The sequence below is a fragment of the Truncatella angustata genome (genome assembly GCF_020726525.1).
Source record: "Truncatella angustata strain MPI-SDFR-AT-0073 chromosome Unknown BKA67scaffold_8, whole genome shotgun sequence".
Lineage (NCBI taxonomy): Eukaryota > Fungi > Ascomycota > Sordariomycetes > Amphisphaeriales > Sporocadaceae > Truncatella > Truncatella angustata.
In genome coordinates, this window is record NW_025763388.1 from 337,464 (window position 1) to 362,351 (window position 24,888).

The following is a 24,888-nucleotide window of genomic DNA, read 5'->3' on the forward strand; positions in this document are numbered from 1 at the left end:
CAATTACGACACCAAGTCCTGATCTTTTACTCCTGTCCTGCTGCCCCTCTTGAAGAATCATCGCACGCCGAGATAGCATACAGCCGCACGATTGTCAAGGCCCATCTAACTGACCAGACACCTGTACAGCAAATCAAAAGACGCCCAGAGCTGATCCAGTCTCAGAGCGCATCAACGTCATCTTAGACCCGAAGCTTATCTCCTGGAATCCGCCCGCACTTGAATCACCATCGCCACAACGCCTGAGCCAACAAAGGAACCCAGCACATCATACCATCCAGCGGTTCCCCCTGGATTCTCCCCTTTGCCGTCAAAAGCGCTTCATTCCTGCACCTTTAAACAAGCCGTAGCCCGATTTTCGAGGCTCCAGCGAGGTGCTATCTGAAGTGCTTTGTGACACCCGCGTCTGCTACACATGAGTCATCTACTCTGGAAATACTACTGGGAAAATGATGTCGACAGGTTTTGTCGGCTACTGGCTCCGGCCGGTCATTCCCATAGTCCCTATTCGACCAGGAGTCCTGGCCAGGGAGTAGGAAGTCCCGGCGCATTCGGTATTTCGCCACGAGTCGCTGCAAGGTCTCGCAAGATCTCTGCGCATGGCGCGAGTGCTCTCTCCAAGGCAGATGTCAACAGTCGTGACCATGCCGGTCTGACCATCTTGTTGCGCGCTGCTTCCTCGACATCCGCCGATGCGACAGCCTTCATTGAAGCCCTCCTCGACCATCCTGCGATCGACCTTTATGCGCAAGACCCGGAAAGCGGCTGGAATGCACTACACCGGGCCCTCTACAACGGGAACATATCTGTCGCAAGATTGCTACTGGAGAAGGAGCGCAGGGACTTGACCGAGTCCGTAGGCCTGAACACCACGACCAAGATCGGACAGCTCATCAAAACCAAGGATAACGAGGGCAACAGTCCTTTCGATGTCTACAATGCCTCGATCGCATTACGTCAGCTAAGGATGGCGGGAGACGATTCAGACTCGGATTCAGACTCTGGTGCCGACGACGCTGGCGATAATGATGAACACGGTGGTCATTCTTCGAAGATGCATGGCCTCGGTGAGGAGGTATTCACGTTTGGAAGCAACAGAAACATGTCACTAGGACTGGGTGATGAAGACGATCGACAGTATCCGGAGCGTGTCCATCTTAAGCGTCCGGATCACCTGATCCGTTACTTCTACGAAAGGTTTTGCGAACAACGAAAAAAGCACCCGACTATGGAGGATTCGCTTTCCTCTGATCTACTCGAGGTACCTGTCTTGATTCAAAACCGGCCTTTGATGGTTCAGGACGTAATCATGGGCAAACTACATACAGCAATCCTGACCACAGACCCGATCTCGAATTTGTATATTTGTGGTGTAGGACGTGGTGGGCGACTCGGTCTGGGCGATGAGAATGCCCAATTTACCTTTAAACCGGTGCAGAATGGCCTTCTTGATAAGAAGGTCACCCAAATCGCGCTCGGTTTGAACCACTCCATGGCAGTCACTAGCAATGGGGAGCTGTGGACTTGGGGTTCAAACAGTCTGTCGCAACTTGGATACGCACTTCCTCCTCCATCGAAACCGGACGAAGAACCCATTAGCACCACGCCACGCCAAGTTTTTGGACCATTGAAAAAGGAGTTCATCGTTGGCATCGCCGCTTCAGCCATTCATTCCGTGGCTCACACGGGATCTGCACTCTATTGTTGGGGCAAGAATGCCGGTCAGCTAGCTCTCATGGACGCAGATTCTAGGTCCTTGGAGGTTCAATCCGTTCCTAGAAGGGTGGCAGCATCACTTTTATCGACCCATTCATCCATTATAATGGTTTCCGCGATTGACAGGGCGACAACGGTATTATTTGAGGACCGCACTGTGTGCGTCTTTACCAATTACGGCTATAACATGATCAAGTTTCCTTTTCACGACAGTTTCACCAACTCTCCCCTCCAGAGTTCCGGCAAACTGTCCATGTCTGTGCGTTATGACACTGGTCGTCGCGAAATACACTCCATCACTTCTGGTGGCGAGACGATTGCGGCTTTGACAGGAAGCGGTGATTTGTTCACCATGAGCTTGAACCATAAGGCTGACGGCAACTTGCCAGCCACATCAACAACCAATCCAGCCAAAATCAAAGATGCTGTAACCACTCCTCAACTTCTCTGGAATTCGAGGAAGGATGGTGCAAAATCCGTCACAATCGGCGAGAATGGTACGCTTATGATCTCAACGCAATCCGGAGCTGTCTGGCGCCGGGTCAAACGTGTCAAGGCGAAAGACACCAAATCTATGCAAATAGACAAGAAGCGCAACGATTTCAAGTTCCAGCGTGTGCCATATATTACTGGGGTCGTCGGCGTCCGCAGTTCCATGTTTGGTGCTTATGCTGCGATACGCAAAGATTGTGATGTCACCCGCAACCAGATTGAAGTAGACGATCAGAACCTCTGGCATGACCTAGCTCCGTTATGTGTTTTGCGTGGATTTAAGGCAGCAAATCCGCGCTTACGTGAGAACAAAGATACTTGGAAGTTTCAGAATCCCGAAGTGCTGAAAGGTCGTGTTGATAGTCTCGGCTATGAGATATTGACATGCACGGATCTTGAGGAGGATTTAGCGACTCATCTTCAAAGCTGGAATTTCAAGAATGAGCCTTTGGGGTTGGTTGTCTGCACGAGTTCGGCACGCGGTCTACAGATTCCAGTGCACTCCTGGCTTTTGACAGCACGGAGCCACGTCATCCGTGCTGGCCTTCAACGATTCCGCGAGACTGGCAGCTATGACATACCGGACCTACTTTCGATCTCGCAGTCGGGCGGTTCTACCGTCATTGAATTCTCGGGCATCGATCTGATTGCACTATTGAATATCGTGGTCTACGCATATATTGACAGGGTGATTCCTGCGTGGAATTTTACGCGGCAGTCGCCGCCCCTTGCTTACCGATACCGACAGATCCGCACGGATTTGATGAATGTCGCTGGTAAACTCGGCATGGCTAAGCTTGAGCATTACGTCAGGATTCAAAGCACGCCAGCGAAGTCTTTGGACCAGGACTTCAGAAAGGCTATCGAAGATCCTGCGTTCTTTGAAGATGGAGATGCGCTGCTCGAACTGGATGGTGACGAAATTCCCGCTCATAGCTCCTTGCTTTGCCAGAGGTGTCCTTGGTTCCAAGGTCTTTTCAATGGTCGTTCTGGCGGCATGTGGTTAGCCAGCCGCCGTGCTGGTCAAGAAGCCTCCGAGAAGACTCCTATAGATCTGAAGCACTTTGATCCGGAATCCTTTCACTTTGTCCTGCAGTATCTATATGCGGACGTAGGCGAGGAGCTTTTTGATGATGTAGTTGCCGACAGTATCGATGATTTCTCGGAGCTTGTCATGGACGTGATGAGCATTGCCAATGAGCTAATGCTCGACCGTCTGGCACAAATATGCCAACACGCCCTTGGCCGCTTTGGTTAGTACTCTTATCCACCCGCTATCGGACTATCACTGACTGTACAAGTGACCACTCGAAACGTTTCGGTGCTACTGAATTTGATGAGCTCCTGCTCAGTTACAGAGTTCAAGGACAAAGGACTGGAGTATATCTGCTTACAGATGGAAACAATGCTCGAGAATCAGTAAGTTTTAGTTCGTTGCTGGATTCATCTCGGATTCTATGGCAACGCAGAAAGCTGCCTGACCCACAACCTGTAGAGATGACCTTGCCACTAACAATTTACTAGTCTCCTTGACAATCTAGACGAAGATCTATTGTTCGAGCTTGACCAGATAGTCAGGGACAACCAGCTCGCACGATGCCCTTTCGCCAAAAGTGGAAGAGCGGATCTGCTCCTGCATGAGAGGTATCCTTTACTAGCTGAAGATATTGAGGAAGAGAGGCAGATTCGAGTGAAGGCAATAGCCTACAGGACGATTGCCAGAGATGACGAAAAGAAGCTTTCATCTTCATTTAAAACGAAGTTTGGCAGTGTGGACGACTTGACCGCTGAATCACCCTCCTTTGATAGAAACAGGCGGAAGTCGAAGGCCGGTCGAAATGAACCTTTCAGTCCAGCGCTTCGGCCGATGGCTTCCAAAGCCGATCTCATCTTCGATATGGAAGAAGAAGGGTCGAGTGTGGCGAGTCCGTCTTCACCGCCGCGTCCCCTGGACCCATCACTTAAAGACGAGCTTGATCAGCTTCCATCACTCGAAGAAGCTTGGAGCAATCCAAAGGGCAAAGGAGGAAGAAGCCCACAGGCTCCCTTCACGAGCTCTCCGGCAGGCAGAGCTACTCCAAGCACCACTCCAGCCGGTGCCGCGGTTGAGGGCAGACGAGTATCCCACGGAGGTAGTCCTTGGGCCCCTGCAGCGTTGTCGACAACGCGTCTAGACCTTAGGGATATCATGGCAGAGTCTAAGCCAACACAATCAGCCCTCTCTGCTGGTCTGGCCGCAGAGAAAAGCCAAGCTGCCAAGGTTGCACCTCCGAGGATGTCACAGAAGGAAAGGAAGAAGTTCTTGCAACAGCAAGCGGATGAGGCTGCTAGGCAAGAAGCATTGACAGTACAGAAGCCACAAGCTGCTTGGACACAAGTGGGGGAAAAGAAGAGCGTGCCATGGAAGGCCACCCCTACCGTTCCACAGGCTTCGTTCAAAGCAACGATGAACCCAGACGCCAAGTCAACGCTCGCACCACCTGGCGCGAAGCCTCTTGTTGCAGCGGAGGCATCGGGGATCTCTATTCCACGACGAGCTGCATCTCCCGACACTAGATTCTCGGGACAGACTCGATCGGGGTCTGGTACTCCTCGCGCAGATCCAAGTCGAGTAAATAGTGGTTCAATTCCGACCACGTCCTCACCATCCCAGTCTTCTTCGGCTCAGCCAGTCCGGCCTGATGCTAAGCCCTTGACGCCACATTCAAAATCATACATCCAGAAGCCACAAAAGCTAGTTGGAAGTCTCATTGGGTTGGGTTTGGCGGATATTATCGATCAGGAAAAACGTGAGCAGGAAAGCGTGAAAGAGGCAGTGGCGAAGCGCAACCTAGAGGAGATCCAACAGGAGCAGGCATTCCAGGAATGGTGGGATGCCGAGACTCGTCGCATACAAGATGAAGAAGCAGTGCGGCAAAGTCGCGACAAAAGCAAGGGCGAGAAGAAGCATGGTGGCGCTCGCAAAGGGCGTGGTGGTAAGCCGAAAGCTGGGCCTGCCAAAGATCAGAACGGTGCGACAGCTTCCAACACCGAGCATGCACCGCCAACCACGACCTCTAGAGGCAGGGGCAGAGGTCATCGAGGTGGCAAAGTGGCAGCACAGCAAGCATCATAACCGCATGTAAAGTATACGGCATTTTGAGGCGTCCTGGTTACACGGCAAAAATATAAGATGCTGCAAACGCAACGATACCGGTATTAGTTTCTGTTAACGATTGGCCTTGTTATCAATCATATGTGTATATACTTCTTCTACTTAGATTAGTGAACCAAATAACATATCGGAGCATATCACGATACGAAACGAAGATACCGTTTGATGCTACTCCTGAGTGTATTCATTCTGATTTCGACGGGGTTGGGCTCATGACTTGTCAAACTTATATTGTTTCCTATGCCCATTGTCCCGCCACGTACGATGAAGCCCTTTTCACCCAACCATGCCGTTCTCAGTCTGTTATTTCACACCTGGTTGACATGACGAATGGGAGGTATTAGTGATTCAACACCAACAACGCTGCCAACTTCCGGCTAGTTAGCTATGACTTCCAAAGTGTGACCGCGCGAGGGCAGTGTTTCCAGACGCAGAGTCGTGCCGATCGGTTAATCACTCTACATACTTCCATCGAAGGGAACCCCACAACATCTAACTACCTGTGACCGTGATCTAGGTTTCTTTCCCTCATCTCTGACGACTGCCTGAGTCCGAATCGCGATGTCTCGTTTCTTCCGTCAGTCTCCAGATGAATATGGCTTTCCCTTGCCGCACGTTGATCCGGTTCTATCCCGATGCAATTAATTAAAGGATTCTGGCTGAACAAAAGGCCACGTCGCCAAAGCTGTGCATACCGAAAGCAAAAAGAAAAAGAAAAAGAAAGAAAAAGAAAAAAGAAAAGATTAAAAAATAAAAAAAAGTGGTTTCGCATAACCGAGAACCGCGTAACTCAAAGCATTCACTTCTCAACTACGGCTAAACCCATTTTAGCCTATATTATACCACTGGCTGCCCTGTCGTGACCAAACTCGAAAGCCATTGGACTTAAAAGTTTTGTTATTCTTGTTTTTATTAGATATTCCCGTGCTACACTAATGAGGTCTAGCCACCCAGGTATCAAGACGGTTATGCCCCGCCGCTGACTTTCGTGCCCACCACTACATGACCGCATGCCCAAAGAGCCAGTGATGAACAAACGCGCGGACCTACGCGGCTCTCGGCCTGGGGAGGTGGCAGCAGAGAGATATCGTCTAAAAGGAGTCCGCGGCGGTGAACCACCTGCCACGCGTGGGGCAAGCCCTTCTAAATTCTCCCATGGCTGAAGACAACATCTCCGAGGATTCCCGTGACACGACTGGGCATGCAAAACTTGTGGTTTGCCATGTTTCCTGTGAATGTGGATCCGAAGACGGCGTACACTCTATTCGAACTACCTAATACATGCCCCTGGTCCTTCGCGCGTCCTTGTGTATATACGCATCTCAGTTTCCGATATCTGAGTGCTACCTTGCGAGAAATTTGAAAAATAATCAAAAAGAAATTTAGAATAAAAAGAACCTGCACAAGCAGTCAACACCAAGAACGCCCATGACGCCCTCCCGTGCGTGCGGTCTATGAATGACTTACCAACAATTATGCCTATGCGAAACGCCGATTGCCTCCATGGCTTATGCCTCCGGTATCATCCGTTTAGCTTTCGAAGCTGCCGTGGCGCCTTGGGGGTTGAGGGGGTACGGTAACCCGTATTTTTGCCCAGAACAACCCATACATGATGTCATTGGTACATGCACTCCCGTTCCATCCAGCCGTTGAACCTTCCAAAACTCCAAACAGAACCACCAAATCCTAGAATTGCACGCTTAGCATCGTGGGCAGATGTGTCCACCTCTTGCGTACGAACTACCATCTGCCCTCGTCGATCATCCCTGCTCGTCCGCCGCCGACCTGCTGGTTTGGCCGTACGCTTCCGTAGAGCATTTCCATGAGCTTGCCCTTCTGTCTCGCCCGGACGCCCTCGAGGTAGATCCCGACGTCTTCCAATCCCCTGACCTGCTCTGTGACGCTCAAGGTGCTCGAGTTCACACTCCTCACCAGCGGCGATACGAGCTTCCTCCTCAAACTCTCGAGATTTGCCTTTAGGGTCAGCAGCCTACCGTTGTGCTCGACCAGGATGCCTTTATTGAACACGGTCTTCTCCCGCACGTTCCGTAGTAGCTGCCGGTTGCGTTCGTACTTGTTGACCTCGCTGGCCTTGGGGCCTAGGATGCGAGTCCAGAGACTCGACAGGTCGTCGGCATGGCGGTCTTCTTGCAGGGATGACTCACGGACTACGATGCGGGCAAGGTTTAAGAACTGGCGGTCGATGGCTTCGAAGAGCCCGAAGAGTGCCAGACTGTGCTGCAGCTCGTTGTTGATAGCTTCCTCAAGCACCGCCAGAAACTCCGTGAATGTGCGCTGCAGTGTCGAGCGGGTGCGCTGCGGTTGACTCATGCCAAACACGGTCGTCGCGATGGCCCCTAATTTTGTTGGCGTGCCAGTCGTCGGGTTTTCGAGCAGACCGGCGTCGCATAGGATGTTGTGTATGTTGGCCCAGGCTGTCGCTAGCGGCGGGCTTGGTTGGCCCTGAAGCTGTGTCAATTCCCGCCTTGCCCAATCCATGACGATTAGTATCCCATCAATATCTCCATCGACGTTTGCAAAGAACTTGGTGAGCTCGATGGCCAGCGTCTTGAGTGAGTCGGATAACTCATCGAGAGACCGCACGATGAGTGGTGCGCTCGTCATATTAGAGCTGCGCACACTCTCGCCAAGATCCCAGACAGCAACGCCGGTAGCTTGCAGATCACCGACTTGTGATACGCCATTCTCGGAGTAATAGATCAGCGGCTCGAACGAGCGCGCTATTCCGGCGACCTTGACCAAGTCCGGTACTGGTCGCTGTGATGCTGGCTGGAAGAGCGAGCGAATCGTAGACACCGAAAGTAAAGCAACTAACGTTGCCAGTATGATGTTGGCCCAAGACTTTGTAATAGCCCGCACTTTTGACCGCACAAAAGTAATTGCAGTCTCGATGGGTTCTGTACGTTGCTGGATGTCTGCGCGAACTGCAAACCGGATGTCTAGGGCATTTAGCATTTAGTTTGTTTTAGGAGTCTTTTGTTTCTCAGGTCAAGCTTACAATTGTCTCTCCTTGTGGCCTCGGGCGACATGGACGCCAACACACTGCCGCGCTTCATATCGTCCACTTCCCGTTTGACCTTGACTGGACTTGCCGATAAACTCTTCATCTTGACCAACGTTTCGTCGTCATCGTCGCCTTCGCCGTCGCCATCGCCTTCGTCATCGTCTTCGCCATGGCCGCGCAATCCAGGTTCCGGCGTGCGACCCTTTTCAGGACTTAGCGACCCGGTAGGCAGACGAGTCCTAATCGCCTGCTCGAGAACATGGTCGCCTTCTTCGTCCTCCTGCACACCGTGGCTCATATATCTCTCATGACTCCTATATCTATCTTCGAAGTAGTCACCCATAGGACTGGCGCCACCATATCCTCTATCCGTGCCCATGCCCATGCCCATGCCCATGCCCATGCCCAGGCCTAGCAGGTTGTCGTTGCGCCTCCAGAAACCGGAGCTGCGATTACCGTTTTCGAGCCTTCTCCAGGCTGGTGGGCTGTAGCCACCGTTTGAGACTGAAGACAGATCGCTGGCGTTCCCGTCCATCATGGCCTCTCTCACCTCCTCCTCTCCGGGAAGACCGTCGCTTATGGCTTGCGACGACTGGCACGACGCTGCGAACCCCGAGCGAGCCGATGGGTAGCGGACGAAGGACGGCGGCAGCGTCGGCGGCGGGGTCAACGGAGCGCGGAAGTCGTCGAGCGACGCGTCCAGATGATTTAGGTCGTGTTGCTTGTGGTAGGCTGTCATCCTCTGTTGGTGTTGTCTCGTCCACGCCGAGCTCTGTTATCTCTATACTTGTACTGCTCCGATGTTTGTTTCTGTCGCCAGGGGAGTAGGCCTTGTTGCTGAGGCTGCTTGTGCGACGGCTGCTTGAGAAGAATGATCGCAAGCTGTTGCGACCAGGCGACTGAAGGGGCGACGGTGAATGCGACAAGTTGTGCTCGTAGTCGGTCAATTGCAGGAGCGGTCTCTCCTGCTGCGGCAACGCTGGTAATGCCTTATGGCTCCGCCAATAGATGTCGGGCAATGCGACGAGGTCCGTCTCTAGAGACGCCGGCGCAGTCGCAATGGCGGGTTTTGGTCTGAATATTCGCGGCAACGGATTCAGACTGGGGAATCGAAGCGGCGCAACGAAACCAGATATGACGAGATAGGCAAAGAAGAAGAACAGCGACAGGGTGAAGGATGCGATAAAGGTACTCGGGGCAATATTGATGTGAAATAGTGCGACGTGATTGTGCACGGCGATTAGAGGCATGGAATAGCGAACTCTCGTAAAGTTCGAACCGTCGGCAAGGGTTCGCACGAGGGTAATGGAGGGCAGGTATTGATTCTATTCGATTGAGTAGGTATGTATCGTATCGAGTATGAGTATGGCAACCCGTACTGATAAGGCCCTGATAGGTATAAGCCCAATTCCAGACGCCTATAAGTCCAGTCCAGTCCAATCCAATCTCGGGACGCAGAGGGGAAGACGAACGTCGAATAAAGTCCCAGTCTCTCTCTCTCTCTCTCTCTCTCTCTCTCTGATCTCACACACGGACACACACACGCTCTCTCTACCTCAACTCTCAATAGTTTGATTATCAAAACCGTCGAAGCCAAGACAAAGTGACACAGTTCTTGAGGAGTATGTGCGATGATCTTCTATGCGGTGTGATTTGCGCAAGTTTTCCAAGAGGTAGCAGCGAGGTCTCTATCGAGTGTGGAATATGTGAAAGTAAATGCGCCCGTCAACTGAAATAGAGAGAGGTTGGGGGGGGACCCAGACGGGGGTGGCGGCCAGAACGGTGGGGGGGAGCTTTGTCTTGTCGCAGTCTAGTGTGACTCTCTCGAGACCAAACAGCCAATTGTCAGGCGGGTAGCAAGAGGCTAGGCCTGTTAGGGATGAGTAGGTTCAGCCCGTGCGCCTTCCGTGGGAATTTCCAAGGGCAGCGGTATTGCTTGTTCCTGGCCCGCAACTGCCTGCGCTGGCGGGGTGGTCGCATACAGATTACCGCCAGAAATGGTATGGTTAAGGTGAGACTTGATTGATGAGGCTGCTCAAGATCGGCTCTTCAACTCTCTCTCCAGTCAGGTAGGTTGCGAAACATGGCCCATCGGTTTAACACTGCACTCGAACTTCCGATCTGTGATAGACGTGTATGTAGCTTCTTATCTGCGTTTTCGTCCAGGCAAAGACTGCTGAGATGGTCCCTCTAGCTTTCCCACCCATACGTAACATACATACCCACTCACTCACTCACTCACTCACTCACCACACCATACCTAACCATAATCCCCTTCCCTGTCAATGCAAGCACTTCATTCTCAAAAACGCGATGCGGGAGCGCTAGACACGTCTCCAAGTGGGAACAAACTAACCCCGCGACCGACCAATGCCGTCGTCTCATTCATTCACCATCATGCTCATGGCCGTATCTTATCACCCCGCAATTGGATTGTCGGTCTGGTTAGGCCCCATCGTCAACGCCCGTCAATGCAACTAGGTCGACGTGGTTGGCCAATCAAATCCCCATGCCGCCAGCTTTTGTTTACAAATCTGCAGCCCATCTGGTCATGGGACGAGGAATATAAACATTCCGCAATCCTGGGGTGGACGTCGCTATCATGCTTTTCTTCTCGTCCCCCTCTCAATCAGAGGTATCTACTAGTCTAGTACCCACCTACCTAACTTCACCCGTCAGGTAGCTACTTAATTTAATATACGGCCTATCAGTACTCAGCCAGGCCACAGATATTGTCGCAACTTGCCATGGACGTCGTGCAAACGCTCAAGTCGTTCCATTTCATGTGAACCACATATTTAGAATGCTACAAACACGCTTCTAAGCACTATTTACTTGTTTTGTTTAGACAGCACAAACTGGACAAAATTGAGCTCCTCGTTCCTGTACTGTGGCCCCCTGTTGCGTTCTTTTCGCTAATGTTTCTCGTATCATGAAACTCGCCTATGCAAAAGGTGAAAAAGAGCAAAACGACAGTTGATAAACATTCAGTCATAACAATCTCTCCAGGCCCCAAGTCATGTAGGTAATAGAGATTCCTACGCCCCAGAATTATGCGGTCCGTAAAAATCCTGATCTATCACGATGTAGTGATTATATAAGTCTTTTGAGCCTTGCAACTTTTTTTGTTCTTCTCCCCCCCCTTCTCCCCCAGGCTAGGATCAGTTCTTTTTCTTCAAGGGCTTTCCTTCCCGAAGTACTAATCGATCCGGGCCGTCTCCAGACTTCGGGCAGATGGGTTCGAAAGGTTATTAATCTGCCTGGGCGGTGCTTGGTACTTGCTCTTCTTGCGTAGTCGCTTTCGAGCCACCATTACAGGGGCAGAACTCTTAGTGACGAGGTAATTGCTGAAAGAGCCCAGAAGCGTCCTAGCGCACAGTCAGTAACATTCATATCTACCCAACAATTTTACTTACCCCTTAAGGGCGCTCCGGCCGCGGCTTCCCAAAATGACCAGCGTTGGGCTGACAAGATCTATCACTTCCGTAATCAGATGCTTTGGATTCTTGCAGTGAATGCACTCGATGATGACGCGAACTTCCAGTTGCGTCTTCCTCAGAAGCTTAGCCACCCGGTCCGTGACGTCTTGAACCGCTCTTTCCCGCTCCTCCTCCAACTTCGATTTGCCTCTCGAAGGCGCAGGTGAGGGCGTGTTGCTACCAGCCTCCGCAGCACGGACGCGTGGAGACATGGATGTCCGACTCAGGTTGAAAGGATTCGGAGTGCCCGTCAAAGGTGGCTTGGTGCTTTTGGCTAATGAGTTGACCACTGCCGCTTGCTCTCGCATCGACTTGGGATCGTCCGGTATCTGTGATCCTGCGTCGATGGAGCCACTAGCTTCCTCGTCCATACAGTAGAAGGCTATAAGCGTGTCTCCATCGCGGAGCACCGTGCCTACAGCCCATTCGAGTGCATGAGTAGACTCATCACTCAAATCCATGGCCACGAGGTATTTGCGCAGTCGTCGATGCTCCTCCACGGCATGCTGCTGTATTCTCGAGAATTCGCCTCGATAGAGAATGCGGATTGATCTGTGTACTTCAGGAGTAGATATGATGGGCGTTGACGATATCCCAAGGTCCTGCGCACGTTTGATAGCATTCACGTCTTGATCGTCTTGGTCTGCATTCGGATCTGGCGTAGGCGCTCGCGTGGGAGGATCCTGGTCAAAGCTCGTAGACGGCTGTATTGAGCGTTTACCAGACCTCCTGGCCTTCTCTCCGTTCGGACTGGTCACGGTGATTTCCGGGTCCAGGAGAGATCTGTACTGAGGCTGCGACGCAATGTGTTTACCTGATGTTGTGTTAGCGGCTTCAAGGGTGTGCTCGAACAAGCAACTTACGTTCGTCTTCCGCGGCGGCCAGCAAACTCTTCGCAGCTCTGTCTGGATTGTTTGTGCCACGGCTGTCAGCTCTTGTGGTGAGTTTTCTGCCTCTATGATCTTCCTCATCCGAAGAGTTGACCACGTCATCGTCACTATCATCGGTCAAGATCTCTCCATATGGGCTCATGTTGGACTTCTCTATGCGCCCATGGCCTTCTCGGTCCGATTTCTTTCGAGGCAGCGAGGACAGACTTGAGCCGCCAAATACCAAATTTGCGTCCGAGAGCCTGCGATATGCACTGTTCTTGTCAATGACTGAACCGTCCTCGAGAGTAATGGTGCCGTCATCTCGGACACGGGCCGAGGACGCTCCGAGCAGATTGGAATGAGGCGAGTTGGAGCGCAGATTGAGGCGGTTATGCGGTGACTTGGACTTGCTGTTTCCTCTCAAGAACGATGTCCTCCCATGGTCGCCCGGCAGGACAATGTTTGAAAGGTCGGCTCCTCTTAGAGCTTCCCCAATGGAGCCTGAGCGGTGCTGGGTACCAGGCGCACGCCGATTTCCTGGCAAAGCCTGGCCCACATTGGTCGCGTAGATATCAGAAAATTTGTAGTCAGTGGTGAGGTCCACGTTGCGATCTCGTGGAAGCGGTGGCGAGCGTGGGCCAAGTAGATCAGTATATACAGGCTTCGCGGAAGCGTCTGACATGCTCCTGTGGTGAATGTCGCCAGACGGTACCGGCACTATACGGCGTGTAGATAAGATCGGTGATGTCTGAGCACTTGCCACGCCTGGAGATCTAGTCGTAGGCGCAGCTGTACTGTCGACATCGAGCATGCTACGGACTTGAGGGGGGCTCTTTCTGGTGGAGGATGGGCCACCCACATCCAGCATGCTCCGGACAGGCGAGCGCGGGCTCATGAATGGCGAAGGAGAGCGTCCTATCGAAGGCGGACCTCGCGAGGTTGGTTGCGACAGCAGCGCCTCGATCTGCAGCCGCTCCTCTTCCATCGCAGCCTCCAACGACATGAGTTTTCTTCCAGACATGTTGAAGATTGAACAAATAAAAAATCCCGAACGTTGGATTGGAAAGTTTTCGTGGGAATTTGCAATTCCTCAGCCTCGTACTCTTCGCGGTGTTGAAAGGCAAATGTTTGCAAAACGGCGGACCTTGTGAGCTGGTCGTTCAATGGAGCGTTTCGTGGAATCGGATGATATTCGTGCATCTGTTGTCGAGAACCACAATGGCGTCACAGCAGACTCTCGGCGGCGCACCAGTGACTAGTCGAGCTTCGTAAGGGCGGTGTTGCGCAGTGAAGAGCATATGCATCTCGTGGGGAGAAGGGCTGTCCTTTGAGAGCTTCGATGAGCCACTTCTAGCTCAGAGCATTTGCCTCCTGGGGAAAGGGCTGCTTGTGCGTTATGGATATCTTGCGCTGTACCGTTCCGGCTGGCTCAAGGTTCGAGTCTTGGCTCTCTGGCGAGAGGGTGGGGCCAAGGGAAATGGAGGCCTCGTGTGTCGCCAAGCGTGGTGAGACCGTCGCAGATGTTAGAGTTATTGTGTAGCGAGAGAGGCTTGGGAGGTCAGGAGAGTGCGAGCCGTTGGAGCGGGGGAAAGTGTCTTCTCAGGCTTGGCGAGCGACAGGAGGCACGACTTCGCAAGGTTGGGCTTTCTTGGCCTCTCGAGATAATTGGGAGTTGGTTGGGAGTCGTCATTGATCAATCGCTTAGTCTGCATACCCGCCGCGGGCCCCAGGCTTTCGATTCGACAGGGTCGTTGCTGACAAGGTTTTTGATTAGGCGTAAATCATCCTCCCAAGCTCCATCTCCCAAATTTGTCCATCTCAGCTGCAAGTATTTTGGCTAACATAAAAATGCTCGCCAAGCCTGCCCGCTGCCCGCTGCCGACTGCCCACTGTGCCGCAACACCGAGACCCCTGCCGCTCAAAGTCGATTTTCCGTGCCCTGGGCACGAAACCGTACATTCCTTCTGCTTCTTGTTGCTGTTGTTGTGTTTCCGTGCGGTGATATATGTAGTCTTGGTCTTGTGTGCCATGCGCCCGGCAAGTGACGGTCACTAACTGATCACAAACGTTCGGCACTCGAACAAAGCTAACGTTATTATTTAGACTCCAAACTTACTCCGCACCGGCCAGTGGCTGAGTATTTCCCTGCGCCTGCGAGCACATGTCATAAATGTGCGCCAAGTCAGTCATAGTCTGGCTAATTAATTACACTAATCTACAGCAAACGGTCACTTCCAAAACATATAACATAATTCCTTCATTCTTCTGCTTCTACATCTACTTCTTCTTTCTTTCTTTCTTTTCCTTCCCTCACATCCTCCTTCCCCAATTTCTAATATTCATACAGTTCGATGCCATTCCCTGTGGCTGTAAGTGATCCACGAGCTCGATACTGTCTAGTGTGTTAGTTCTTATCTATGCCGCAGTATTCTGCGGAGAGCTTCACCAGCAGTGACTGTTTGTATTCTTCAATTCGTGACTACATTGGACTGGACGATCATGGGGTGGGACGAGTCGCATTGTGTTTGAGGTGGCTTCGGGAGGTCCCTACGGGGGTATATCCGTTGTCTCTGAGCATGAGTTGTAAAATCGAACAGTTTCAACTTCACCGTTTATTTGTGGCCTACGTCTTTATTAATATGATGCCGGAATGTTCACTCAGGTCGGACTTGAGACATGGAATGGTTCTGGGAGTAGCCTGGAAACCGTCCATGCTGTGTCGTTGAGAATTTACAGGATACGATGCTGTCCGGGCGTACGCCTACCAGGACTACATTAGTGACGATACACGTATGTACGGGAGTAAGGTGGCACACAAATCATCACTAATCTTAGAATTACACTTCGTAGAGTGTTTATCACACAGTGTCAACGCCTTTTTTGAGGTGAATATTTTTATTCAAGGTATCAGAAGCTCCTGTCTGGACTGACCTCCGACCCTCGGGATTTGTATCCCTCTTGGCAGCCTTCTGGGTATTTAGGTCTGAATCATGAAGCCGCCATTCCCTTCGGTGCCAATTTAAAACCACAGGCAACCCTACTTTTGACCGTGAACGCCGGGTGTCAATCAACACCATTCAACCAAAGCAAGTCTATCAATACACGCAAACAGTAATTGGGGGTTGTGGTCTTAATGACATGCGGCGAGTCCAAGATGTTCTCAGATCCACCAAGCATTAAGAAAGCATGTGTCGTGAAGCCGTAACATATGACGTAATGGCGGAAGAAATGCAGAAATTGACACGCCCATCCATCGCTGGAATACGTGCCAGGTATCATAAACTTTTCCAGTCCCATTCGAAAGATCGACTGTGCCGACAGAGGGGCAGATCGATAAACGAGTAATCATGAAAAAAAAAGAAATGAAAACGAAAGACCAATCATGGCCGTGATTGACGAGGTTCGCAGCATGAGAGAACATCTCGTCGCTACTTGGCATAGGCATTTGCCAGTTTACGCCTTCTCCTCGGTCTTCTCCTCCTTGGCCGGCTCAGCCTTGTCGGCCTCGCCGCCCTGGGACTTGACATACTCATCGTAGACAGCCATGGCCTCATCGACCTTAGCACGAAGAGCGGTGTCATCCTCGATCCTGTGAATGTGTCAATATCATAATCAAATACGTGTCAGGCGAGAATGAGCTTACAAGTTGACGAGTTCGGTGTTATCCATCTCCAGGAGCATACCAGTGATCTTGCCCGCCAAATCAGGCTGAATAGCAGAGATCTTGGGGAAGATGACCTCACCGAGCATCTGCTTCTGCTGCTGGGGGTTTCCGTTGTGTGCCTGAAGTTGAGACTGGAGCAGCGAAGATGGAGTTAAATCTTGCTGAGGGGCGGGGGCTCCACGTCCGCCGGGGAATTGTCCACCAGGTCCATTGCGTGGGGCACCACCACGGCCGCCAGGACCCTGTCGGCCATTAGGAGGATATCCTGGCATACCGGGGCCACCCATGCCGGGCATGCCTTGCATAGGTCCACGACCGCCAGGACCGCCACGGCCGTTGCCACCAATAGTCTGTTGAGCCTGGGCCATGGCAGCCATGAACTGAGGGTTGTTGGGTTGGCCGTAAGGAGCGGCGCCAGGGGGGAACTGGCCAGGCATGTACATCTGGGGCATGACCTGGGGTCCAGGGCCACCACGTCCTCCTTGGGGGAAGGCATTGGGGAACTGACCAGGACGACCACCCTGAGGCATGCCCATACCAGGCTGAGGGAAAGGCAAACCGCGACCGCCAGGAGGGAAGGCGGGCTGCTGGCCGGGACCGTAAAAGACAGGAGGCTGCATGAACTGCTGAGGCATGCCAGCAGCAGCAGCGGCCTGCTGCATACGGAGCTGGTTGCGAGCTTGAATGCTAGCCTCAAGCTGGCTCTTTCGGACGTCCTTGCGCTGGGCGAGGGCCACGTATAAGGGCTTGCCATCAAACATGCGCTGGTTCATCTCGGTAACAGCCTTGGTAGCATCCTCGGGGTTGGAGAAGCAGACAAAGCCAAAACCCTTGCTCTTGCCAAGCTTCCTGTCGCCGGACTTCTTCTCCTTCTTGTCGTCATCCTCTTCCTTAGGCTCTTCGGGAATCTCCTCCTCGTTCTCCTTGTTTTCCTGGCCCTCCTTGGGCTCGGCCTCGTCGCCAGACTCGCTGAGGCTATCGCGCATGACCTTGGCGGAGGTGATGGGACCAAACTCAGAGAACATAGCACGGAGCTTCTCATCGTCGACATCATCGTTCAGGTTCTTGATGTACAGGTTGACGCCCTGGTACTTGCTGGCCTTCTCCTGACGGGCAGCCTCGTAGGACTTGCGAAGCTCCTCCTCGCGCTCGTGCTTCTTCTGGGCACGGCCAACGTACAAGTCTTGTCCCTGGAAGTCCTTGCCATTCAGGTCATCCACGGCCTTGGCAGCAGCCTCGTGGGTGGTGAAGTTGACAAAACCAAAGCCACGAGACTTGCCCTCCTGATCGCGGGCGAGAGATGACGAGGTGACATCACCGAACTGCTCGAACAGCTCACGGAAGTGGTCGTCAGAAGCCTCGAGGGCGATGTTCTTGACGTAAACGTTGGTAAAGTTGGCCTTCATCTCCTCGAACTTGCTCTGGCGGTCCTTCTTGGGAATGTGAGGGCCGACGTATACCTTCTTCTCGTTCAAAAGCATGCCGTTAACATGCTTGATGGCGGCGGCGGCGGCCTCGTCAGTCTCGTAGTGAACGAAACCGTAACCCTTGGAGGCACCGCTCTCGTCCTGGGCGACCTTGCAGCTCAGGATGTTGCCGAAAGCCGCAAAGGTATCATGAAGAGCCTTGTTATCGATGGCAGCATCCAGGTTCTTGATGAAGATGTTCCCGGCGCCGGTCTTGCGGAGGGCAGGGTCACGTTGAGACCACATGATTCGGCAAGGGCGGCCCTTGATCTGGGTGTAGTTAAGTTCTTCGAGAGCACGCTCACCATCGGGGGTGGAGTTGTAGTTGACGTAAGCGTAACCAAGCGAGCGGCGAGTGACGGCATCACGGCAGACACGGATAGATGCAACAGAGCCAATGGAAGAGAACAGCTCGAAGAGCATGGCCTCAGTGACGGAGGGATCCAGCTCACCGACGTAGAGGGAAGCGGAAGCGTGGGGGTGGGGGGTCTGGGCGGTGCTGGGAGTAGCGGCCTCGTCGCCTTGAGCATCGCCAGCGACGTTGGTGTCGACGGTGGGAGCCTTGGCATCGCCGCCGTTGAGGGAAGCATTGCCGAGATCAGTGGTAAGCTGATCAACAGCGTTGGTTTCAGGAGCGGCAGACATGGTGATCTAGTGAAGAGTGGTTTGCTCGACTGCGGAAAATCAAACATTAGCTGTGGGCTTCGGGAGAAATGGGAAATGAAGATGAAAATGAGTGCGGCTAGATGCAAGTCTGGAACCGTGATAGAGTCGTCGCATGGACAGAAAAGAGCATGGGTGGCTTACCAAGACCTTAAATCGAAGCTGCGCGCGGCGTAGAAGTCGGAACGGGACAAAGACCGATGACTTCAAAGGGCCAGATGCGAAAAATACGACAAGTTCTCCGTAGAACGAGAACGAGGAGTTTTCGGTGGTAGAGGAAGGCTGAATAGATAAGGGCTTGAGGAGAAGTTCGAATCTATTCAAGAAGCCTCAATTTGGTGATAGACACGAAGTCTGGAGATTGGGATTTTGTGCGAGTTGATTTTAACCTTTTTTTGTGTTTTTCTTTATGGCTGGGAAGAGATCAGCTGTGTAGTACGAAAATTCGCACTCCTTGACTGAGATCTCAAGTGGGTGAAAAAATAGATGGTTTGATGTTGGTGGTTGAGGGAAGAAGGGAAACGGAAGGCCATTCAACTCGAATGGCCGCAAACGATTTTCAAGAAAAAAAAAATTCGAATGACTGAGAAGGTGCGAACCTACTGGTTGGCCCGTGCTCTGAGTGCCTCAGACCGCCGCGGGGCTTGAGCCATGCCTGCATGCCTGCCAACACCGGCCCCCCAACATCAACCACTCTGGATTCCCACTTTCCGCTACATTGAACCGATATTATATTAAATTGTCATCAGTCGCGAATGTGTGTGGAATTTCTTAACACATGAAGAGCTCACAAATGAAGCGGGCTGTGTTGCAGTGTTGCACCAGGCAGAGGGCTTCTTTGAAACGTCATAGGATCTATAAAGGTTGGCTGCATATCGAAGCGCATCACAGAATCAGCCAGTCTTGCGCGCAACGCAACCTAGAATAATTGGTTTCTTGTCTCAAATGACACTGCATTTCCAAAGAACATTCTTTACCAGTTGGTCTAATATGATGTCAGCAGACAGGGTTTAAGCCGTTTATAGCCTCTCGATAAGCATCCACGTAGTCATTTTAACTTACATATCAAGTCAGCAGCATTTTATTACCAGGAAGCGCAGATTTGCCCAATAGCTAGAAATATGCCAACTTCCTGCCGATACCTCGAGTCTTCACAGAACTATAAGTATATATTTATCTACTCGGAAGCCTTTTAGAAGGAAGCATGCCTCTTTGTTGGTATTGATCAAAGTGTATTGTAGGGCTGAGAAAGCCACCGTCTGTGCGCACTCATCGGACCCTGAAAACTGTGAACAGTGACTGAAGGTTGAAACAGACTCAAATATCAAACAGAGCCGCTGAAGCTAATTCGTTTACAATTAAGATAACGGGCGCATTGCCATGCCCATCACTGCATAGACACCTGACCTCTCTCATATCGAGAAATGGTATACAGAGCAATACCCTACGTGGGCAGAACCAAGGTCATTCTAGGTCAGTACTCCTCACTACATTACTATATCTTATCGACAACGACAGCATACCGATATTTCTGATTTTTTTGGGGGGAGTTTGGACAAGCTGCATTTCTTTTTCAAGGTTTCTTTCTTTCTCTTCTTCTTCTTCTTCTTCTTTTGCCCTTTGTTTCCCCCCTCATCTGCTCCTTGATCCAAGAAACTGGAGGGTGAAAGAGTGTCATGGCATTGCACGACACGACATGAGCGTTGGGTTAGTTCAATTTGGATGACTACTCACTGCACTTCCCTCGATGATTCTGCTTGTGCAAGTTCGTTCATGCGTCAGAGCCAGTCCACTTCTTATCTTAGCCTATCTACGGTGGCCCAAGATAAGGAAGGGGATAGCTACTGTACCCCTCCATGTTCTGTTACAGTTTAGCTTCCCCTAAGCACATTTTGAGCGGTATGTACTATAGCAGGGCATAGTCTTTCTACGAGTGCCAGTCAGGTACAGAGTGATGTAAAAGCAGGCAATCTTTGTGCGGACATGTGCACGATATGTCTCACAGAACTGTGGGATAAATACAATATTATCTGTACACTTTTACAATACTTGCCGGCGCTTTCTCATGCTGTAGGTTTACGAGAGCCCCGGGAAGAGCGGTGGGGCAAGTGGGTGGCGTTACGTTACGTGATTACTCCGACTTGGTGGAAGCAGCTGACAGAGCAGTGACCATTGCGACGTCGAGAGAGAGCCTAGTTAGATCCAGCCTTAAGCTTGCTCAAATGCGCATTGTCAAACCCGCGCGAAAGCATTTCTACAAGCTGGCCTATGTAGGCAGGCCTAACATTTGAAACCTCTAGAAAGGCATCAAGGCGTTTGTTTGGCTGTCTTTAATTCTCCTCGCTCACGGCCGTGATTCGGCTCAGGTTTGGAGCCGAATAATGCTGTTTTCTTGTAGCACACCATCATAATACCTGGCACAGTTTCGTTGCATCAAACATCGCTAAGTAGGATACATGTCGATCTTGGGTGGCATTTTTCTTGCACATAGACGGCGGTCAACAGGCAGGAGGCATTATCACTGCTAAATTTGATTCACTGCATCGACGAACACAGCGTCGCCAGTCTCACAGCTGCGACTCATCCAAACTCCTCCATCTCCAACGTCAGCGAGAAACCTTCCACATTGGCGACATCAGAGAGATCTCACATATCTTTCACATCGGCGATTGTGACCCCTTCAGCTTTCGAGTTAACCCCCGACACCGCCGCCATGTTTTCAACATTTACTGGTAACTCCAAACGACCTCGGAACGTGAACCTTAGTGGACAAAAAGCTACGAACCCGTGGGCAAATTCGGGCTGGAATGCCGCACCTTCAGGAGCTTCGCAGACTGTGGTCAATGCTCAAGCAGAAAGGGAAAAGAGACAAAGAGAACGGGACCAGATTGCTGCTTCAAGGCAAATCCAGCGCGTGTGGAGGGGACACAAGATTCGCACGGATGTCCGGAATCAGCGACGAAGAGATTGGGACGACTTGTACAAGCAGAATATCAACCCACAAGATCGCGTCATCAAAGCCCTACCTCTTATAAACACTTTCTTCGACCCAGCCGAATCCAAGGATCAAGAAAGACTGGACGGTTTTGTGGATGATCTTAAAGTTTCTGGCAGAGTGGACCTGCACGACCGTCAATGGCGAACTTTGACCACAGTCTTGGTGGCGGCGTTAGAACCGCGGTCGATAAACACTTCGCAGCGTCTTCTTAGTCTGCTGGTAGACATTATCAAAGAGAAACCATCTTCGGTCGCTCGTATTTCGGACAGATACTACCAACTGATCATAAAGTACTGCACGCAAAGTGGCTTTGATAACCAACCCAATATTTCTACCAGCAACGAGGAATTGCTCGCCACTGCCATATCGGCACCTTTAGGCCAGACAGGAACAGAATCGTACGAGGCGTTTGCTTTCTCCTTCTTGACATCACCAAGCTTGGTATTTCTGCAGCGCAACCCTTCACAGGTCACCAGATTTCTGAATATTCAGGCATTGTCCCAGAGCATTATTGTTGGGCTAGTACAACATGAACGAGCCCATCAACGATCTCGCGACGATCTTTTGTGGTTACTGGCCCATTTCATTGCTTTGAATCGAGCGTCATTAGCATCACAAGGCTCCGCATATCTTGAGGCTCTTTATCGACAATTGACTGAGCTATCTTCAGACATCCGATTACGCGGTAATCCACAACATGACGACGAGGAGTCTGATGACGAAGCCGATGTTTCCGACCTAAAGTCTATTGGACCTTTACCCCCATATGTCACAGATCAGCTAGACTCTCTTGTTAGTGAAGACTGCATTACAGAGCTCCTAAGTCGCTTCACCTCTACTTCTGTGTCAAGTGTTCAGATGTCTGAAGACGCAAGTTTGTTGGCTGGTTACACATTGGTTCTACTCCGCTGCTTCCCAAGCCATGGCGATGACATCAAGATACGCCTTTTCCAGGGCGATGTCACTACACAGGACTCTGCTATACCTACAACTGTGCCCTCAGTTAAGTTCTTGTGGAAGGCAGTTTTAGGTACACACATCTTTTCTGCGATAGCACACAAGGAAGCTGAACAGAAATCGAAAGCCGTCGTATCTCTCTTACAGCCAGATCCTGCTCGGGACCAAGAGTGGCGTACTCTGCTCTTGTTCCTTGAACTTTATAATTTCCTTCTCCGTGTGACTGACGACGAGGATTTCCTACCCAGGGAGAACGAGGTCCATTCTGTTCAAAGCCCAGCTGTCTTGCGTATACGGGGCAGCAGTCTGAACCTGGCAGAACTTAAAGAACTGGTCTCGTTCTTGAAGAACCTTGCCTTCCCACTCTATTACAACCTCAACGATATTATGCCATCCACTACACATTCGGCAAAGACGGATGTCTCTGTACTCTTCGGCTCTTCAGGCGGCAACACTCAAATCGTACCTGAGAAAGTCGCCACGTCATTTGCCGGTATTCAGGGTATGGATGTTCTTGAACTGAGAACGTCGGCAACTGCTACTATGCGCTCACTTTATGAGCGAGATTCCCGTAGGCCTTTCTTGCAAGAAGGCTTTTGGCTCATGACGTCCCGTTTTGACATGGATGGGTTCCTATCCGCTGTCGTTCTGGAGGAACAAAGGAAGGCTGAAGCCGAGGACGAAGATGAGGAAATGAGTGATGTCGATGTGGACGCTTCGCAGGGTTTCCGTACTGCTCATGGTCATCGCGTCTCACGCTACGCTCAAATCGAAAGAACCAGGCAACACAGAAGGGCACAACGAGAAAAGCTTCTCGCCCAGGTCGGGCCCAAGCTTGAAATCCTTCGACACATGCCATTTACAATTCCATTTGAGGTTCGCGTACAAATCTTCCGTCAGTTTGTGCAGCTTGATAAACAAAAGCGAAGGAATGGCTATATTGATGCTGATCAGTGGCGTATGTCTGTTCTTCATGGACCATCCAGCCATGGAGGGCGAGATGTCCTCGGGCGACATTCTGCGACGATTAAGCGTGGTCAGCTGTTCCACGATGCATATGACCAGTTCTGGTCGTTGGGTGAATCACTCAAAGAACCCATTCAGATCACATTTGTTGATCAATTCGACCAACCAGAAGCTGGCATCGACGGTGGTGGCGTAACTAAAGAGTTCCTGACCAGTGTCACCAACGAGGCGTTTAACCCAGAGCACCACGGGCTCTTCGTGACCAACAGCCAGAACCTACTGTATCCAAACCCCACAGCATATGACGAGCGCATGGAGACACTTAGATATTACGGCATCCCAGAAAACTCTCTCGAATGGAATAACCGGCTACAAGACCTCTCAAAGCAATACGAGTTCTTGGGACGTGTAGTTGGCAAGTGCATGTACGAGGGAATCCTCATTGACCTTGCATTTGCCAGCTTTTTCCTGTTGAAGTGGTCTTCATCTAGTCAAAGTTCATCGGATTTCCGGGCTAGTCTGAACGACCTACGAGACCTCGACCCTGATCTATACAAGGGCTTATTAAATCTGAAGAACTACCCTGGGGATGTTACGGATCTTGCTCTGGATTTTACCATCAACGATCGTGTTGCGAATCCGGAGACAGGTCAAATCAAGACAATTACTCGTCCTTTACGGAAAGATGGCGAGAACATTCCTGTCACCAACAAAGATAGGCCACTCTACATCTCATATGTAGCACGCCATCGACTGGTAGCTCAACCATTCCAACAGACCAAAGCTTTTCTGCGCGGCCTAGGGAGCATCATTGAGCCATCATGGTTGTCCATGTTCAACCAGTCAGAACTTCAACGCCTCGTAGGTGGTGACAGCTCGGAAATTGATGTGGAAGATCTCCGCAACAACACCATCTATTCTGGGCTATACGTTATTGGCGACGATGGCCTTGAACACCCAACAATTCAGATGTTCTGGAAAGTTATGCATGAGCTCAAGGACGAAGAACGCCGAGAGGTCCTCAAGTATGTGACTTCGACACCAAGAGCGCCTCTGCTTGGGTTTTCACAACTAAGTCCCCGCTTCTCCATCCGTGATGGAGGCACCGATGAAGAGCGACTTCCCAGCACGAGCACCTGTGTCAATCTTCTCAAGCTCCCCAGGTACAGCTCGGCTGCTGTCTTGAAGAGCAAGCTATTATACGCCGTACAGTCAGGGGCTGGGTTCGATCTAAGTTAAGATGTTGTGAGCTGAGAGGTTTTAATTGAGGGCAATCATGGTCGCCCATCTGCTAGACAGATTCGTCAGCACGGTATTGTGAGGTAATGCATGGACTTTGGCCAGTTAGTGTAATAAATATTGTCAACTAATCGACCTCTTGTGCTACTTGCGTAATGTTATCGGTGAACCCACAGTCATGGGTACATCTCAATATG

General features: G+C 51.3%; 6 protein-coding genes across 6 annotated transcripts; 2 read left to right on the forward strand and 4 right to left on the reverse strand.

Annotated features, from left to right (window-relative positions):
- Window positions 1-415: 415 nt before the first annotated feature.
- BKA67DRAFT_662215 (BTB/POZ domain-containing protein) lies at window positions 416-5,323 on the forward strand (the record flags this gene model as incomplete). Its single annotated transcript, XM_046107953.1, has 3 exons — window positions 416-3,461; window positions 3,510-3,627; window positions 3,733-5,323. The coding sequence occupies 3 exons, from the start codon at window positions 416-418 to the stop codon at window positions 5,321-5,323; spliced, it is 4,755 nt and encodes a 1,584-aa protein (XP_045953934.1).
- A 211-nt stretch (window positions 5,324-5,534) lies between these two features.
- BKA67DRAFT_577418 (uncharacterized protein) lies at window positions 5,535-6,262 on the reverse strand. Its single transcript, XM_046103632.1, has one exon. The coding sequence runs from the start codon at window positions 6,132-6,134 to the stop codon at window positions 5,859-5,861; it is 276 nt and encodes a 91-aa protein (XP_045953935.1). The 5' UTR covers window positions 6,135-6,262; the 3' UTR covers window positions 5,535-5,858.
- Window positions 6,263-7,059: 797 nt separating this feature from the next.
- Window positions 7,060-8,589, reverse strand: BKA67DRAFT_386504 (uncharacterized protein). Its single transcript, XM_046096589.1, has one exon. The coding sequence runs from the start codon at window positions 8,336-8,338 to the stop codon at window positions 7,103-7,105; it is 1,236 nt and encodes a 411-aa protein (XP_045953936.1). The 5' UTR covers window positions 8,339-8,589; the 3' UTR covers window positions 7,060-7,102.
- Window positions 8,590-11,586: 2,997 nt separating this feature from the next.
- BKA67DRAFT_662217 (uncharacterized protein) lies at window positions 11,587-13,759 on the reverse strand (the record flags this gene model as incomplete). The annotated part of the gene is made up of 3 exons (XM_046107954.1): window positions 11,587-11,755; window positions 11,804-12,680; window positions 12,730-13,759. 3 exons carry the CDS (start codon window positions 13,757-13,759, stop codon window positions 11,587-11,589), a joined length of 2,076 nt encoding a protein of 691 aa, XP_045953937.1.
- Window positions 13,760-16,242: 2,483 nt separating this feature from the next.
- BKA67DRAFT_504186 (uncharacterized protein) lies at window positions 16,243-18,510 on the reverse strand (the record flags this gene model as incomplete). The annotated part of the gene is made up of 2 exons (XM_046097114.1): window positions 16,243-16,327; window positions 16,382-18,510. Coding segments are annotated over 2 exons (2,214 nt in total), but the record flags the coding sequence as incomplete, so codon positions are not given.
- Window positions 18,511-20,752: 2,242 nt separating this feature from the next.
- On the forward strand, window positions 20,753-24,822 carry BKA67DRAFT_577433 (uncharacterized protein). The gene has a single exon (XM_046103633.1). It carries the CDS (start codon window positions 21,245-21,247, stop codon window positions 24,689-24,691), a length of 3,447 nt encoding a protein of 1,148 aa, XP_045953939.1. The 5' UTR covers window positions 20,753-21,244; the 3' UTR covers window positions 24,692-24,822.
- Window positions 24,823-24,888: the final 66 nt, after the last annotated feature.

Coding starts and splice junctions, on each gene's coding strand:
- BKA67DRAFT_577418 (XM_046103632.1), bottom strand. CDS start 6,134: ATGCGAAACCACTTTTTTTTATTTTTTAATCTTTTCTTTTTTCTTTTT.
- BKA67DRAFT_386504 (XM_046096589.1), bottom strand. CDS start 8,338: ATGCTAAATGCCCTAGACATCCGGTTTGCAGTTCGCGCAGACATCCAG.
- BKA67DRAFT_577433 (XM_046103633.1), top strand. CDS start 21,245: ATGTTTTCAACATTTACTGGTAACTCCAAACGACCTCGGAACGTGAAC.